Genomic DNA, 16,858 nt, shown 5'->3' with positions numbered 1-16,858 from the left:
GTGTTGTCATGGGCAGAATGGGAGCTTCAGACAAAGTTTATTAGAGAAGCCCTCCCGTTGAGTCAGGAGGTGCAGAAAGGACCCCCTTGCTTTCTAAACTCCTTCTCAGAAAGGAGTCTGAATACAGCTGGATCCAGGCTTAACCCCAGACTTGGTCAATTTTGTTCATGTCTAAAAGATTATACAGGTGTAATTAAACTTCATGTAACTCAACTGTCCTGTAGGATTAAGGATGACAAACCGGATATATTTATATAAAAATAAGTGATTTATTTTGACAATGATTAGACTAAAAGTTCTCAATCAGAATTATTTACTACACAGTAAAGGCAGCTGTGATTACTAGTACAGTATAATGCACTATTTTTGAAGCAATATCAAAGGAATTATATTAAAGTTAGCAAAAGCAATTATTCAGTAGAGATTGATGTTACTCATCCATACCAATGGCCATGGGCAGATCCCTTTTGCTCACCCTGCAGGATGTCCCCACTCAAGGGAGGAGTCCCTGCACGCACTCCAAGGAGGGGTGTGTTAGAAGACCTTGCTGCTAAACAGTGGGATTGGGATTTTATAGGATAGAGTGTGAGTCATGTGTCTCCTGGCCAGCTGTGTCAGCTCAGCATCTTTACTTCTCAGTGGTATCACTGTTGGTTCCTTTATCAGGTACTTTACCAGGTCTGCCACATCTTCACCTCTCTGTCAGGAGGCTGGGATTTGGGATTGACGGGTCAGGCTGGTTTCAGCATTATTCAACACCAAAACCAGCAAGAGATCCCTTCTCCTTTCACCACAGACAGCTCTGTAAACAGGGCACTGTTCCAGTTGTTTCACCCCCACTCCAGGCAGAGCATCCTGCTACAAGGGTCAAGTGAAATTAAGAGTATTGCAATAATAATTCCCCACTGTGTCTTCACTTTTTTACAGCACTTACCCTTGGGGCAGGAGAACTTCCAGCTGCTTGTTGGTGTGGCTCTATGAGCAAAACACAGCACAATTAGTAAAGTGAAATGATTCCCAATATCTTACTCAAATCTGACAGTAGATCCATACATCACCTTTCATTACCTGGCAGCCGTAATACCAGACAATAAATTGGAATTTGAAGTTGGTTTTGCCCAGTCATTTCTTTTAAAATACAAGTGATGTTGAAGGGAACCTAGCAGGAGTGTAACATGCCATCACATGCTACCTGCTTTATCTTTGTGCAATACAGACTTTATTGGAGAGGATCAGATTAGCCACAACAATTGATGTTATCGATAATTAAAATACATCTGGAAATCCAAGTGTCTTAAGACCCCGTCTGATGAGCTGGGAAGCCTATCTTCAACTATGAATTTTTTATTTTTTACAGCTGAGTGCTTGTTTCCATTTCTAGGATGTAATTCAACATGGGACTAATGAATTATGTAAAATCAGTCTGCTGGTCTGTTCTGGAGAGTGGGACAGAGTGGCTGATGCACTCGCCTTGTTGTTGTACTTGAGATACTTTGGATGGAGAGTGGCTGCACATCTTTGTGTTGTTTTGCCTTCCAGATCTCAGACAGACAATGAAGGGAACATGACAGCCGAGGCCAGCACAGGAGGGGTCAGCATGGATTCTGCTCTCTATGTCAAAACTGCCCAGCCTGCCCTCGAGGACCTCTCAGGTATGTCTTGCAGCATGACCTGTTACTGGCTGTGGTCTGGTTAAATGAGAACAGGCTAGAGAAAGTTGGTTTTATTCCTGATGCTTTAGTTCTTAATAACTGTATTTCTTTCAGCTCTTTTCACTGCAATGAAAACCAGGTGTTAATGATTGGAACTCTAGATGCTTAAGTTCAGCACAGTGGTGTGCTCCCCAAATTTCTTGAAATCATTAGGAATTCTGCCTACTTAATGTTTTTCTAGGAGACATGCGGCATTTTTTAGGATTAAACTATTATAAAGATCCTAAGAATTCCCAGGCATTTAATATTTTTTGTTTTCCTTTAAAAACTTTGTTTTGGAGCTTATGGAAGAGATTGTGTTCATTTCCTTGATGTTTTGGTTTGGAGGAATCTCAGTATCACTCACATGCATCTGATCAATTTGAGAAAAAGCCTTTGCAGCAATAAGGCACCACAATCCAACTACACTTTACTGTGTCCAGCACACAGAAGCTGAAACTGGTTGTAGCTAGAATATGAGCAGTCTAAATTAGAAAGTACCTCATATATTTATCTGGAATTCCTGCTACTGTAAGAAGTATATGCTAGTTAGCAAAAAAATTTAATAACAGTGATTTTCATCAACCATATTCTGTTAGAATCTATTAGATACTACTAATGTGATCTAAAATGTGTTTTTAAAGTCACAGTCTGATCTCCTCCTGTCCCCATTTCAGCAATATCTATGACTTTGCTTACTGTGTGCTATTGCAGGATACCTCATCTGTAGAATATCTCAGGTTTTTTCATCTACTTAGTCTTGGTGTCCCCCAGTTTCATGTGGGGTTTGAAACCAAATGCCCTCCTTGGAGAAGTGATGTGGCTAAAAGTGTCACAGTGAGATTAATTCCATACTGCATTGCACATTCTGTCAGTGCTGCCTTTTCACCTGTGTGCTGATGGCAAAGGTTAGAGGCAGAGTCACTGGTGAGGAAAAGGGCTGCAGGAATGCCTAAGTGAGCATATCTGTGTGTACAAGTTATATATAGGTGGATTAAGTACTTAAAAGGCAAATAAAAGGCACAAGGGATAAAATCCTTGAGAACATTTTTGGGCTTATATTTAAATATGAGAGTTCCAAGTAGGAAACAGTGTCCAGCTGCTTAAACTTTTCCAGCATTACCTCTTAATCATCATATTGTCTGGGCTGGATGTATTTCAGCCTGCAGACTGAGAAGTGTTTCTGGATCACAAAAGGTCTTCAGTTTTTAATGACAGATGTTATGTAAATACAAACTATTACTCAACTAGAATATGAAAGTTTTGGGATCCAAAGGCGGAAGACAGCTGACAGCCTCAAACAAGGGAGATGCAAACCCCAGCTGTGCACAGCCAGACCCGACAGCAGCATCCATAAAGGGGCCTTGGGGGAAACAGAACAAACTAAACAAAATAGTCCCTCAGCCCAAATGAATTAGAATAAATAAGGCACAGATATCTTCTCTCCCTGCATAGCAGCCATTGATGCTGTTAATTTAAAAGCACATATAAAACAAAAGAGAGCATAGGTAGGGGAAAATGGAAACAGAATTGTTTAAGGATGCTGCCTGCTCATGAGGAGCTAAGTGATCTCAGAATTAAGCTCTAGGGGCTAACCATCCAATATCTGTCTATTAAGTATACTTAGAGTTTAAGCAGTGGAATGTCATTTAAGTGAGAATTTGGTATCAATTTAGGCAGAAGAGCGATCTCAGTAGAAACTAGTTTGTCTCCTGTGTGTTTTCCCAAGAAGTTACCTACCATTTGCCTTCACATCGATGAGAGAAATGATCTGTAAAAGAGCACTGTGACCTTTGTTAAGCTAAAGGCTTATAAATATTTTATGGTTTTTACTGCAAAAATTTGTAGATCCATGAGTATAGAAAATGTTTTCTGTCCCAGAGACCCTCTGGCTAAAGTAATCATTCTTGTTAGGTGGATGTTTCCAGTCCAGCCAGACCGTAATTGTTTGACCCTCTGGCTTAAGTGAATTGTAACTCAGGGAGATGATTTCCCAGAGAGTAGAGACTGATTGAAAGAAAAATGCTAGCATGGGAACGAAGCACTTGGGTCAGTAGTTTGTACCACTGCTGCTTTGTAGGCAACAGTGTGTGAGTGGGTTTTTCTGTGCCACCAACCCGGCACCTTTTCGAAACATGAAATTTAAAGCAGAGACTGTAGAAAGTTCCAGCAACAGCTTTTTTATCTGGTTTTTCACACTTCTGGTGTGTGTAATATATAGATATCCATCTAAACTTGCAATCGTGTGGGTGACCAGCATCCTGGCAGTTCAAGAACACATCACTTCTACAGAGAAGGCTGATACAAAATGTGAAAAGTTTTACATTTACTGTAGTATTTTCTTTAGTAGTGAGTTGTAAACCCTTTAGAATGAAATTATTTCCTTCTGTGCCCAACAGAAGCTTTGTGACAGTTTTTTGGAGGTTTTCTGTTCCAGCTTTCAGCTTACAAAGAATACGCTGGCACTACTAGAAATTCACTTCTCTTCAGCCACTTAGAGGGTTTAACTCCATAAGGCTCAGCTGAGGTAGCAACCAAAGTGTTTCTGAATTGACAGCTGAGAGCATGTAAATAAATTATGCTGATGTACTAATTAAATTATTAATTTGGTAAAATGAAATTATGCTGAGGCAGTAGGAAGACTTCTTTTTGTGTACATAAACTCTACTTTAAAAGAGCAGGACATGAATGTGTTTTAGAACAAAGTGTTTAAAGAACAGGATTTCTAGATGCCATGAAAACTAAGTCACCCCCCAACTTTGTGTCATGTAGCATATTTTAGGAACAGTAACTGTGTTGTGATGTTGACAAGCAAAACCTCTTGTTATTTTACCTGAAATATCACTCAGCATGGAGCACCCCATCAACAGAGTTTAATTTATGGGAAGCTGTTACTGTAGAATGAGATCTGTGTGAAACAGGACAAAGAAGATGTAGTCAAAATACAGCATTGGAGAAATTGCCTGTGTCAGGTTAATGTTAATTATGTCAATACATGAGATGGAAAGGGTAGTATTAATGGAGTGTATATTCTAATGAGGTTGAAAGTTAACCAGAATTTAAACTGGGTCATGTGGGAAATGACAATACAGCAGCATCTCAAAGGCAGCCTGTGCAGTGAAGGTAACCCTGCAGAGCTCGTTTCAGTCCGGATGTGATGACAGCAGGTGCCTGCTGAGGGGAATGGAATCTCAATCCTAACCAGCTTAGAAAGTCAGTGAAAAAATGCATTAGAGTCAGATTCAGACATAGGTGACAGCTCAGTTCTGTGCTATTTCCTGCCTGGTCCTTACTCAGGGCTTATTTTCCCTGTAGGAGAGGATCCGGAGACTCGGCGGTTGCGAACGGTGAAGAACATCGCTGACCTTCGGCAGAACCTGGAGGAAACCATGTCCAGTTTACGGGGAACCCAGGTCACCCACAGGTGAGGGCACCACTGTGTTTATATGGAAATGGGAACCACTGTGCTCTTCCTTTACATCTCTTACACCTGGCTGGCTTGCATCCTTAGAAAAATGATTAACACTGACAATGGGAGATACTGATCTTGTCATTTTTGTCTTTAATGCACAGAATTTGAATAATGTTTGCTGGTTATTGAGATGTATGATGAGGAATTGATGGGATGGGTTGCGTATTGACTCAAAAGTCAAGAATAATCACTTCTTGTTAAATGTGTGAGGTGATGTTTGAATATAAGTTACAGTTTGAAATGTTTCTTCTTACTGTTGAGTAACTTCAGTGCATTGCACCTCTCTCCCCCTGTGTGTAATATTTTGTTTAAATAAGAGGTGAACTGTGCTTCACCCACATTATCAAGTGCATCACTTAAATTCCTGACCAAACTTTGGACAAACAAATTTTTCTAATATTTTTAGTCGTCCCCTGTATGCAACTGCTTTTTCTTTGTAAAGCAGCATTTGGAAATCTTCAGCAATATTTAAAATATGCTGTCAATAAACAAAGATTGCTACTACATTTAAACATTATGTGAGTTTGATCTTTTCAGTGTTGAACAGGATGTTAGGGAGAATAAGCTATTAAGACCCTAATGAGACTGGGGTCCTACCTAATGCTTGGGGCCTTACCTACCCCAGCCCTAAATGAGTTTATTGGGGGAGCACTTTGTGTTTTGGCGTTGTGTCTAAAACTGAAGCAGAGCTTGCAAAGATGAACTCCCAAAGCTATTTTTCTTTGCAAGTTTCAATTAATGGAAGAGGTCTTTATGGTTTAATTATTATAACCAGAGATACAAAGGTTTTTGCAGTTTACATGTAACATTATATTGAGAATGGTACAGTGCTGTTTATTTTTACTAATATCCACAGTAAATAAAAAAAAGTGGCACTTAATTGAGTAGGAAAGGAAAAGAGTTCATGTGGGTAAGAGAAGCTGCAGCTATGGATTAGCTGCAAATAAATTAGCTGCAACTCAGCTATGAGTATTCAGGGTGTAGTCTTGCAATCTGTATACATCACCTGAAAACTCATGGTGTAGTCCGATTTTTAGGGTTCCACATATAAATTTTACCAATATTTTTAAATATATACATAACTCACGAGTTATGAGTTATATGAGTAATTTATTGTTTTTTCTGGGTTTGGGTTTGAACATCTTCAAAGCAATTCATAGTTCATTATTGGTTTGTTAATACGCAAAATATATTTTGACAAAAAATTTTTTTTGGTCCTTCTTCTTACTTTTTTTCATTTAATCCTCTCCATGGTGTAGAAATAGCTTCCATCTTGGTGCTGGAAACATCTCCAGAGTTAGAATTTCATGAATGCAGACAATAAAAGGAAATATCTCAGAAAAATAGTACTTCAGCAGGTTTTCCTTTCGTCAGCTTATTATCCCACTCCCTCACCTAGACTGGCAAAGCCACAGTGTAATGCAGTTATATGTGCTTGAAGATGAGAAAGTTACGCTTTGATACTGTGGATAATCCATTAAAAAGTTCCTGCTTAAGTCTTCTCATGTGTGTATAGAGCACCTGGTGGCCTGGGTGCAAGAGTCTCTGGGAATATGGGGGAGGACCTGAAAAATGAAAAGAAAGGATCTCCCCAAGTGTTACAGCAGTAAATTGCTATTGCTGTTCTGTACAGTCTGTAACTTGGTGAGCGTTCAGGGCCTCGGAAGCACCTGAAATCTCACAGCATTCCATGTAAGAGCCCCATTTGATGCAGTGCATCTCTCCTTTCAAGCACATTGGAGACCACGTTTGACACCAACGTCACCACCGAGATCAGCGGCCGCAGCATCCTCAGCCTGACGGGCCGGCCGACGCCGCTGTCCTGGCGACTGGGCCAGTCCAGCCCCCGGCTGCAGGCCGGTGACGCGCCGTCCATGGGGAACGGGTACCCTCCCCGCGGGAACGCCAGCCGCTTCATCAGCGCCGAGCCGGGCGCCGGGCGCTACCTGTACTCGGCGCCGCTGCGGCGGCAGCTGGCCACGCGCGGCAGCAGCGTCTGCCACGTGGACATCGCCGACAAGGCCGGCGACGACATCGACCTCGAGGGCATCGCCATGGACGCCACCGGCTACATGAGCGACGGCGACGTGCTGGGCAAGAACATCAGGGCTGACGACATCACCAGCGGGTGAGTTAATGCCTCACTCACGTGATCCTTCCGTGCTGTTTGTGGCGCTGTGTTTCCACGGTTACTTGGGGAAATGAAAAAAGCCAACACCAAAGATGTTCTGCTCATTTTAATAAGCCTTTGGAGAGACAGCGCATCATCACAGAGGGATTTTAAGAAAACTGAAGTTTTAAGTGCATGTTAAGAAAATATCCCTAGATAGGAAGAGATCCTTGCACGTGATGAAACGTTTTCCTGAGTCAAGGCTCATTGTGGCTGCAACATTCATTCGTGCCCAGCAGATGGAGGGAGTGAGGCACGTGCTGTACTTGGCTGAACTCTTCTGCGGTCTGAGGCAAAACTGTGAGGGGCCAGCTCACTGGAAGGAAATGAGTTTGCCTCTCTGTGTTAGGTAAAACTTCTTGTTCATGCTACAGAAGGTGTAAAGAACAAGTCAGTGTGCAGAAATATGAAGTGATAGACAATTATTAGCAAGGTTTTACATCAGCATTTTATCTCTCCCTTGAATGGAAAAGCATTTGTTTTTTGCTCCAAAGTCAGTATTCAATTCGTCTATTTGCAGTTCCTGCTATAAACCAGTCATTTTTACTTAGCTCAAGTACATTAGCAGTGGATTGATGTTAAAACTGAAAACTGATCTTTGAGAATTAAATGGTGCACTTTTTTTTTTTCTCTTTCTTTCTTTCTTTGTGGCAGCCCTCTCTGGCCATCTTGCATCCCTTGCTTTCTTGTAATTTTTTTTATTAGTGACATTTCTAGTGGTGTTGGCTTTTTTGGAAGATGTAGTGTCTCTTACTGGAATCCAGCTGCTGCTTTGTCATTAACTTAACCAGTGAAGTTACACCATCTGGAAATCTCCATTAATTCTGTCCGTTATGAATATTTGGATATTTTCACACTTTTTGAAAAGTCAAACACTTTCTTTTTAATGCTTCATTAGGGAAACCTATAGTAAAGTAGCTGATGCAAAAACCAGTATAAAATTCTGTTTCAGATAAAACACCAGTAGCTGTTGCTGCATTAATAATGCATCAAATCACTAAAGTGCCTTGTGTTTGCCTCAATAAATCAACTTACACCTGGATTTTGTAATGTTTATTGTAGTAACAGTTACTGCTTTTCCTCTGGACTATGAATTCTATTCAAATTTGTGGCTGTAGTTTTAGTCTGGAAGTGAGGAAAGTAAATTCTAAGTAGCACCATGGTTTCCATAAAACACCTTGAGTGGTAGTTGAGAATTATCCCTGGCAGAACTGTGTCAGCTCAGGCTTCTGCTTCTCATAGAGGAGCCCCAGTCTTTGCAGATCTTTACTTAGTGTATGAAATTCAGATTCCAGGTTGAGGAAAAGGAAAGAATAGAAAAGCTGTCGAATATATGAATAATATTGCCAGAGAAATCTGTGCCTTCACTCATCTCTGTGTATCATTTTGTTTTCTGTGTCTGGTCATCCTGCAATGTAAAAAATGGGGTCTCCATAGTCTGAAAGTACAAGAGTGGTGTTTAGATTCCGGGTAATGAAATGGTTTTGCCACTTGGTGCCCCTGTCACCAAAGCAGTGAGTTATATACCAAGAAGGATTAACATAGCAGAAGAGTCATATACTCCACCCCACCTAACTCCTGGCCTTGAGTGTTGGGAGATCTTTAACTCAGTATCTGATCCTTTTTTCCACTAGTTTTTAAAAGAGTCAGGTACTTTTCTGTTTTTACTCATGTAACAGCCAGATACTGATGAATGAGATCTCAATTTAAGGTCCTTAGGACAAGAAGTGTGTACAAGTATCTTTTTCTTTTCCACATCTTTTGCTTTTAGCTACAAAAGTCTGTTTTGTTAAATAGTGTGAGTTGGTTTATCGATTTATATAGCACCGTTGGAGTCATTGACTAAGTTCCAAGGACTGAATTGGTATTGTAGGTCAGTCCATTGCTGGAGAGATCCAGCTCCATTTCCAGGTTGTGGACAGGGTTTGGAGATGGGCAGTTTGGGGGTCCTCTCCTTGCTGTACCGCTGAGCAATTGGAGGGAACATTGCTGCAAGCAGCTCCACAACATTGGGGTTGCAATCTGTGCAGGGTAATCATGTGAGTGGATTCCCTGAGAAGGGAATATTGCAGTATTAAATTGCAATAACAGCATTCCAATATTAATGGAGAAGGATAAAAAAATAAGGGTGACACCTTTGATGACACCTAATGACACTGGGTTGCCATCTCCAGTGTGAACAGATGTTTGGCAGCCTGTTCCATAAGTTACGTTCCCCAATGTCTGTTTAGTTCAAATAGTACAGAAAGAGGATGGCACTGTGTTTTTGTGGGAGAGGAATAATAAACTGCTTAGAAATCAGAGAGGTTGCTTGTAAAGAAAGCCTCCATGTGACTTGCTGCAGAACAAATCACCAAGATCAATGGGAGGGCAAACAGGCTCAACATTTCCAGAAGCTGAGCTGCACTATGTGGAGAGCAGCACAAGAGGGTATTTAGAGCATGAATAGCTCTTTATTAGCTGGTATGTGTTTCACTTTGTCATTTTTCAGAATTGCTACAATCCTGGAGTCTGAAAACCTTGAATCTGTGTTTTCATTGGCAAACTGATAGGGAAGGAAGCCAAAATATTTGTTACAGCCAAAATAAATCCAATAGCCAAGAAAAACTAGTTTAGCCCTGTGATCCTGGTGCTTTCTCTGAAACACACTGGGTCATGGGAAGTTTCGTTTGGCCTCCCCTAATGAGTCTGCTCAAGCAGAGCTCTGGCAGACACTGGGATTGCTTTCTTAGGCTTAGGAAGAGTATCTTTGCCAAAGGGACAGAGAGCAGCTCTTAAACTAAGCAAGTTTCCAGGGGGTGGATCAAAGGTAAGAAGTTGCCTTATTGCAAGGTCTAAAACATAACCCAGTGATGAAGCAACAGGGGTAGGATTTGTGTGAGGTGGGGAGTGAGCCCTCAGCCCACTCACTTTGGTGACTGGCTGAGCTGAAGGCTCAGAGCCTCGTTGGAAAGTGGCACCTCAGAGCCCAGAGTTGTTTTACCTTTCTACCCCAAAGATTGTCCCAGGTGGGCATGTTAATTCTCATGGATTTTTGTGTTTGTTCAGAAGGTTTTTGTCCACTTCAGTCTCTTTCTGGCTACTAACACACACATTCCTACCCTTTTTTTGTCTCCTTAGCCCCAGTTCTCTCTAATGAGATGTGGAGTTAATTTCCTTTTTATCTCTTACTGGAATGCAGCAACAGGGCTGTTGGTCAAAAAAAAGTGCCTTTTGTAATTATTTTCATGTAATTAATCCTCTGTCCCTGTTTTCATTACCTTAAGTGTGTGGCTTTCTGTGCAGAATTAACAGCGTGGATACACTGATTAGTACTGGTCACAAGTTTTCTCAGGAAGTGGCTTTGGGTCTGCAAACACACCTTTGTCAAAATCATTTTTTGCCGAAGCATGGCTGTTCCAGCTGTGTTCCAACACTGGTCAGGGGCACTGTGCTAAAATTCTCCTTGCCGCCACCTCCTGTAGGTGCAGTGCTTATTGTTGGGGGGATACATTTTACCATTTTATTAACTTGCCCATATTTGATGATTTGTTGGTGATATATTCCCATTCCACATGTCTGTTTAAACAACCTCTTAATGTGTTTGCATGCACAGTCCTCATGGGGTTATGATTCCTTCTTGTTTATTCACACCTTTATGCTCCCTGGGGATCTTTCTACTAGCACTGGAAGCAGTTGAATTTGGAACGTGGAGGAAGCATGCTAAAAGGGAGAACAGGCCACTTTCCCCAGGACTGGGGAATCAGGCTTTGCTCCTGCTTCTGCTCAGGTCTCAAACTCACCCAAGAAGCACTGTGCCCTTCATGGACCAAAACCATCATTGAAATAGAGTTCTGAAGTAGGCTCACGAATTACATCTGTTGGGAGGCAAAATAGAGCTGAAATTGAGGACTGATTTCACTGAATGTTGAAGTGTTGTTGGTATTTGTAGGATTCTGGCAGCTCCGTTTCTTGGTTTTGTGCTATTTACTGGTCAGACAGTGACGCATTTTCTTCAGATGTCAGGATCATAGGTGGTGTAACAGACCTTCACTAGGGCCGAGGTTTCACAGGAGGAGGAGGAGGACTCTGCAGTTTGCTAATGAGAATTTGTTATTGGTAACAGTAGGCAAGAGAAACTCGTTCTTTCTAAGCTGTGTGCAGCAGGAGTGGTTGCTGCTCCAGGTAACTCATGACTGGCTGGAAATCAGGAGTGGCTGAGCCCATCCTGGGCTGAGTGAGCACGTGTGTGCCCTGTGCATGGATTCAGTGCTCTGTCTATAGGCTTTTCTGACCTATTTCTTTCCATAGTTGTTCCCACTCTGTTTTTTCTGTACGCTCTGAGTTACAGTGTATTAGTCATTTACTGGACACTGCTCTTTAAATGATACGGTTTTAGTAATAAGGTTTCATCTAAATACAGTGGATGGGTGAAACTGCATTCCTTTTATGGCTCTAGCACTTCAACATGACTAAGGCTAACTAGGAGGTTTATTTTATTTTTCTTCTGTGTGTGAGCAGAGTGTTTATTTGAACTGTCTTTTGTCTTGCTATGGCAGAATACTTCTACATTTGATCTTTTCAACATTGCAGAATGGTATCTATATATGGTAAATGGAAAATTAACACATATAATGAAGGGGTTGGGCAAGCAAGTCAAACGTTTGACTTTCATGAAAAGGGATAAGGAAACATTGACTTCTGCCTTTGTATCAAACAAGGTTGAAACTAAATTTGGATTTAAAGTCATAGACACTAGTCTTGGTGCTGTAAGAATGAAAAGAAAAAAATCTGGCAGTGTTTAAATAAAGACAGCATTCTTATTCCAAGAACTGTACTTACAGTTCTTTGCAGGAGACATGAGTAGGATATTGCACAAGCATTTTCAATACTATTAATTTCATATATTGTTTTAAATATTCTTAAATACTGCATTCACTTCAGGAGTAGTTCTTGTGTCAGCTTCATCAGTAAGACAGTGTTTTATCAAGTGATATCTGATAATAAGTTCTTGTGTCAGCTTCATCAATAAGACAGTGTTTTATCAAGTGATATCTCAGATAACACGCTCTCATAGAACCTTTCTTGCAGTGTATGATTCAGCATAGGAAGACAATGTAGGCCTATGAGTTATAACCTTAGACATCAGCTTTTTTTTCAGTATAATGGTAAAGTACCCATGTTAGGTTATATGCAGTGTTAATCAATAAAATGAATGCAATAGTTGTGGTGTTTGGTATTTTTGGTTACTTCTACACACTTGACCTATTGCTAACAGTTACCAAAATACCATTTAATAGTTATCCCATTTGGGGCTTTTTTCTGTAATAAACACCTCAGCAGTGTTTGAACTGCTGCATCAATGCCAACAGGTTGTTGTTATTTGAACGAAGGGACAGTTTATAAAGGACAAAATAGGGACCCAGTCCGGGGCTAACCAGTAGAGGGAGATGCAGCCATTCACACTGTGTCGATGTGGATCATCTGCAGGAAAAGAGTGGGCATGAGGAAATAATCCACAGTCGCTGTGGAGTTACTCTTCCTCTGCTGCTGATGCTGCTGAGAAGCTCCTTAATCCTGTTTGGTCACAGGTCATTCCTCTCCTGAACAGAATTGAAAAGGATGATAAAAAATGGATCACTTATTCTATAGCTTAGTTCTATGATTTTCATTGAAATGGACTCTGAGAAAGAATTTAGGCATTGAAATCAAGATTGGCATGAGCAGAGCCCCACTGAACAACTGCCTGATTCTGGTGGGCCTTCAGCTGGCTTCAGGCCAGCAGCCTGGTGGTGGTGGTGCTTGGTGGGTGTGAGTGTCGCCCTCTTTCCAGTAATGAGTTTCCACCCGTGTTTCCTTGGGGTCCAGAGTGACATTTGCACACCTGAAAGGACTGACCTCTCAGCTGTTTTCCAGTCTGACTCCAGCCCAGTCTGTCTTGGCTGACAAGATTTAAAAAAGAGTTTTAAAAGCAATGGTGGAGCCAGCCTCCTCCTTGACGTGAAGGTGAATTTGAGGTTAAGGTGCCCTTGGCTGACAGATGGACTGAGTGTTGGAAAGAGGATCATACACTGGAGACTGTCCTCTGGAACAGGAATGGGTGCAGCCATGTGAGAGGCACTTTCTTTCAGTCTAATATTCTTTTATATATTGACAGCTTCTCTTTGACTGCCAATATCTAAAACTGCTCATTCCACAGGAAACCAGTTTCTTCAAAAGCTCGGTCAGAAGTTGTTGTTCTGGATGTGGGGACGTGTAGGAGCAGCAGGCTACACTGTCATTGGAATTCCTTGCCTGCAGGCTGCTTGAAGCTGAGAAGACAGAAAAAAATTTAGCCTCAAACAGCAGTGCCCGAAAATTGTTATCTGATGGCTTCTGAACGACTTATGTGCCAGGCAGCTTTAATACATCTACAGATAGAAAAGTATTGATTTCACAGAAGCCACTTATTTCTGCAGATTTCTCTTTTTTTTTTTTTCCCTATGGAAAAAGGTCTGAGCATTAAGTAGTTAATGGGGTGAACTTGTTTTGCTTCTAGACTGGTTTGAACAGTGTGAATAAGCAGCATCATTAATGCTATTAGTGATTTACACATGAGAGGTTTCTCTAAATAAACTGTGAAACTTATATACACTCAGTAAGTTTTGCATAATCTCATTTTTCCTGTCTTACCTGTTAGTGGAACAGGTATCTCCTCCTTTCCAGCAGTGATAAGGATTTTTGAGTCCGCAAGTCATTTGTTCAGGTTTTACTCCATGTTTGGGTTAAGCATCTGCAAAACAATTTGTAGTTCATTCATTAGTTTGTTAATTGTAAGTAGTTACTGATTATTAGTAAAAGCCTATTAATTCATAAATTATAGACTACCTTAAATATAAATTAAATTTTATGAATTGAGCAATAGGTTTGCACTTCTATGAACCTGAACTGTAACATTTGGTCTAATATTAGGGATTTGGGCATTGTATTAGGAGTCCCTACCTGAAAGCTCAGGACCTAATCCTGTTCCTGAGTGTTCTTGTTGAAATTCACAGGGATCAATAATGGAATTTAAACCAGCCACAGGCTTGTAGACAGTGTTCAACCCTTTGGTTAGAGACATCAGGTACTGATCAAATACTGATTCAAGTCAGGCAGGAAGAGTGATTGGAAAGACTTTGGGGGATATAAACATAGGAAAAGCCCGTATGGTCTGATGCCAGTGTTGTGATGAAAAATACAGATCAAATTCATACCAAACTGAGAAATTTGGAGTTGTCATCATCCAGCTGTTAGGGTAGCATTTCTTTTTAAGTCAGATTTAGGACGTACTCATAGTTTCAATAACAGGATGGTTTTGATCCCATTCAGCATATTTCAGAAACACCACTGGGGAATTCTCTGCTGTGGGTTTTTAGCAACTGGCAAAGCTAGAGTTGTTCTTTGATACTCAAAGCTCGTTAAGCCTCTTGATCTCGTTTAACTGACTGTAATGACGAGACAGATGAAGCCTAGTGAAAATAGAGATTTAAAGGAAAGCATTAAGGATAACAGTGTTACTGCCACATCAATAAGAGAACACTTCACGTGTCAAAGCAGATGTTGATACGTGAAATAATTCCCCCAAGCTTTTTGCTGCTTTAAGTTTCAAGCTCTTGGGTTGCTGGGCAAGTCCTCTGCCCAGGAGACACCTGGGCAGCTATTTCCACACCAACCTGTAATCCAAAGCACCAAGAGGAAGGCAGAAGCACCTGAGCTGCCAGTCAGGTCCCAAGCTGCTCTCCTGCTTGTGGGATTGGGATTATGGAGCTACAGGATCTTGAGCAGGTCAGGGTAGGCTTGCCCGGTCTGTTCTGTGTTGCTGATGTACCTGCTGCTCCTTCACTTCCTAATCCTTAAGTAAAGAATGCTTTTCCCTTGGCTATCTATTTTCAAACTAGGAAAATTCATATTAATGCATTAAGGAGTGAAATGAATATATATGAAGTGGTAGAGTTGTCAGACCATGAAAGTTAGCATGCTGCTGGCTGGCTGTATCCATCAGTAAGTAGGGAGTGCAGACAGAAGTCAAGTGATTCAGACCACTGGATTTTGCTGATCCCTGGCATAACCCATTCCTGTTTCCTCAGTGTGCCTTTCAGGAAAGGGGAATAAATCACTTCAGCATCAGAAATACCCTAAAAATATTACACTTGGAAGGGCTTGTTACAGCACTCAAAATTTCAGAGGCACAGAAAAGGTGTATTTGGCTAAAGAAAAGAGAAGCTTATAGGTCCAGGTTGTCCAAAGCAAATTACTTTACGCCTGTAATGCACAGCAGGCAGCCACTTTCTAATAGGAAAAAAGTGTCACCTAGAAAGTGGGCTAGCAGTCCTAATTGTGTGTTAGAAACGCATAATACTGCTGTTGTTTAATCTAAGTCTTTTCATATTGGCAGAAGTTTGTTAAATTTTATTTTTCCTTGCTGATGAAGAGCGAAACTGTAACAATGAGTATTTGTACATTAATTCCTGGAAAGATTAGAAAATCCTTTTAACCAACATCATTACTGTTTCACTGTCCATTCATTAAACATTATTATATTCAGCTTCGTTAAAGGCACTCATTCCCCTCTGGCTGTTGGTACCATTCATAAAGCATCTGTGAGATTAAATTTTTTGTACAATTTACCTGTCTCTGTTAGTCAGAGTCTGGATACTATGCTTTTCCCCAGATCATATATTTAAACTTCTTCTTCTTTGGGGGCAGATAAAAAATACTTCTAAGTCCTGTTTGTTTTGCACTGAATGTGCTTGCAGAATTCTTAGCAGTCATGAAGCTAGGAAGGCTTTTAGTGCAGATTTGTCGTGGTTTTTAATGTGCAAAGTCAGATAAATTACACTTAAACCTAGTACATTTGTTTGGACTGCAGTGTGCCATTGTAGAGGAGAGGCCAATATTTATTGGGTTCCATATTGTGTGGATGTGATAGGACAATAAATTCCAATAACTTTGAGTACTGTTACAGTTATATGCAGGGCAATATTTCCTGGTCTTGTTTCCCCTGAGTAAAACATTGGAAGATTTTCTTTAGAAAAATGTGCCTTCATTATATTCTTCTTTCTCATAAAGCAAAAATCTGCAGCAATAATAATGTATTCATAAGAAACTGTATTCACAGTTTCTTAAAGCCAAGACAATGGAAGTTTGAAGGGATGGAGAGGAGGGAAAAGAAAGCAATGGCTGGAGGTTTGTGGCACCAGTAACTTTTAATCTCCTCTGTACTAACCAATGGATAGTAAAGAGGGTTTTTTTCCATGTATTTTAAAGCGGATTTATTTTAAATGTATTTTTCTGCACAGACTTTAGAAGCTAGTACCTTTCCTTCTTCCTTCACTTCTCTGTTACATGCAAGACTTCAGGCATCATTGGTTTTGGCATCTTTTCCGAATTAAACATTCCTGGGTAGAGGATATTGCATGAAATACAAATAAGATATAAAGCTTTCAAACTGTGATTACACAAACCTGTTTCAAAATACAAAAGTCTGTCCTGTGTTGTTCTGGCATGTAAGAAACCTGTCCTGTT

General features: G+C 40.7%; 1 protein-coding gene across 12 annotated transcripts in view; it reads left to right on the top strand.

Annotated features, from left to right (window-relative positions):
• NAV2 (neuron navigator 2) overlaps positions 1 to 16,858 on the top strand; it is a 366,859-nt gene that overhangs the window by 267,776 nt on the left and 82,225 nt on the right. For all 12 annotated transcript variants that reach the window (XM_042021454.1, XM_042021488.1, XM_042021482.1 and 9 more), the window contains 3 exons: positions 1,540 to 1,652; positions 5,007 to 5,115; positions 6,896 to 7,291. In XM_042021454.1, coding sequence (XP_041877388.1) covers positions 1,540 to 1,652; positions 5,007 to 5,115; positions 6,896 to 7,291 — 618 coding nt within the window. The remainder of the gene's footprint in view (positions 1 to 1,539; positions 1,653 to 5,006; positions 5,116 to 6,895; positions 7,292 to 16,858) is intronic.

Source organism: Corvus kubaryi, unplaced genomic scaffold, assembly GCF_017639235.1.
Source record: "Corvus kubaryi isolate FWS band 111438036 unplaced genomic scaffold, C.kubaryi_AGA036_p1.0 125, whole genome shotgun sequence".
Taxonomy (NCBI): Eukaryota; Metazoa; Chordata; class Aves; order Passeriformes; family Corvidae; genus Corvus; species Corvus kubaryi.
Note: the sequence above shows the minus strand (reverse complement) of the source record. Positions and strands in the feature narration are given on the sequence as shown.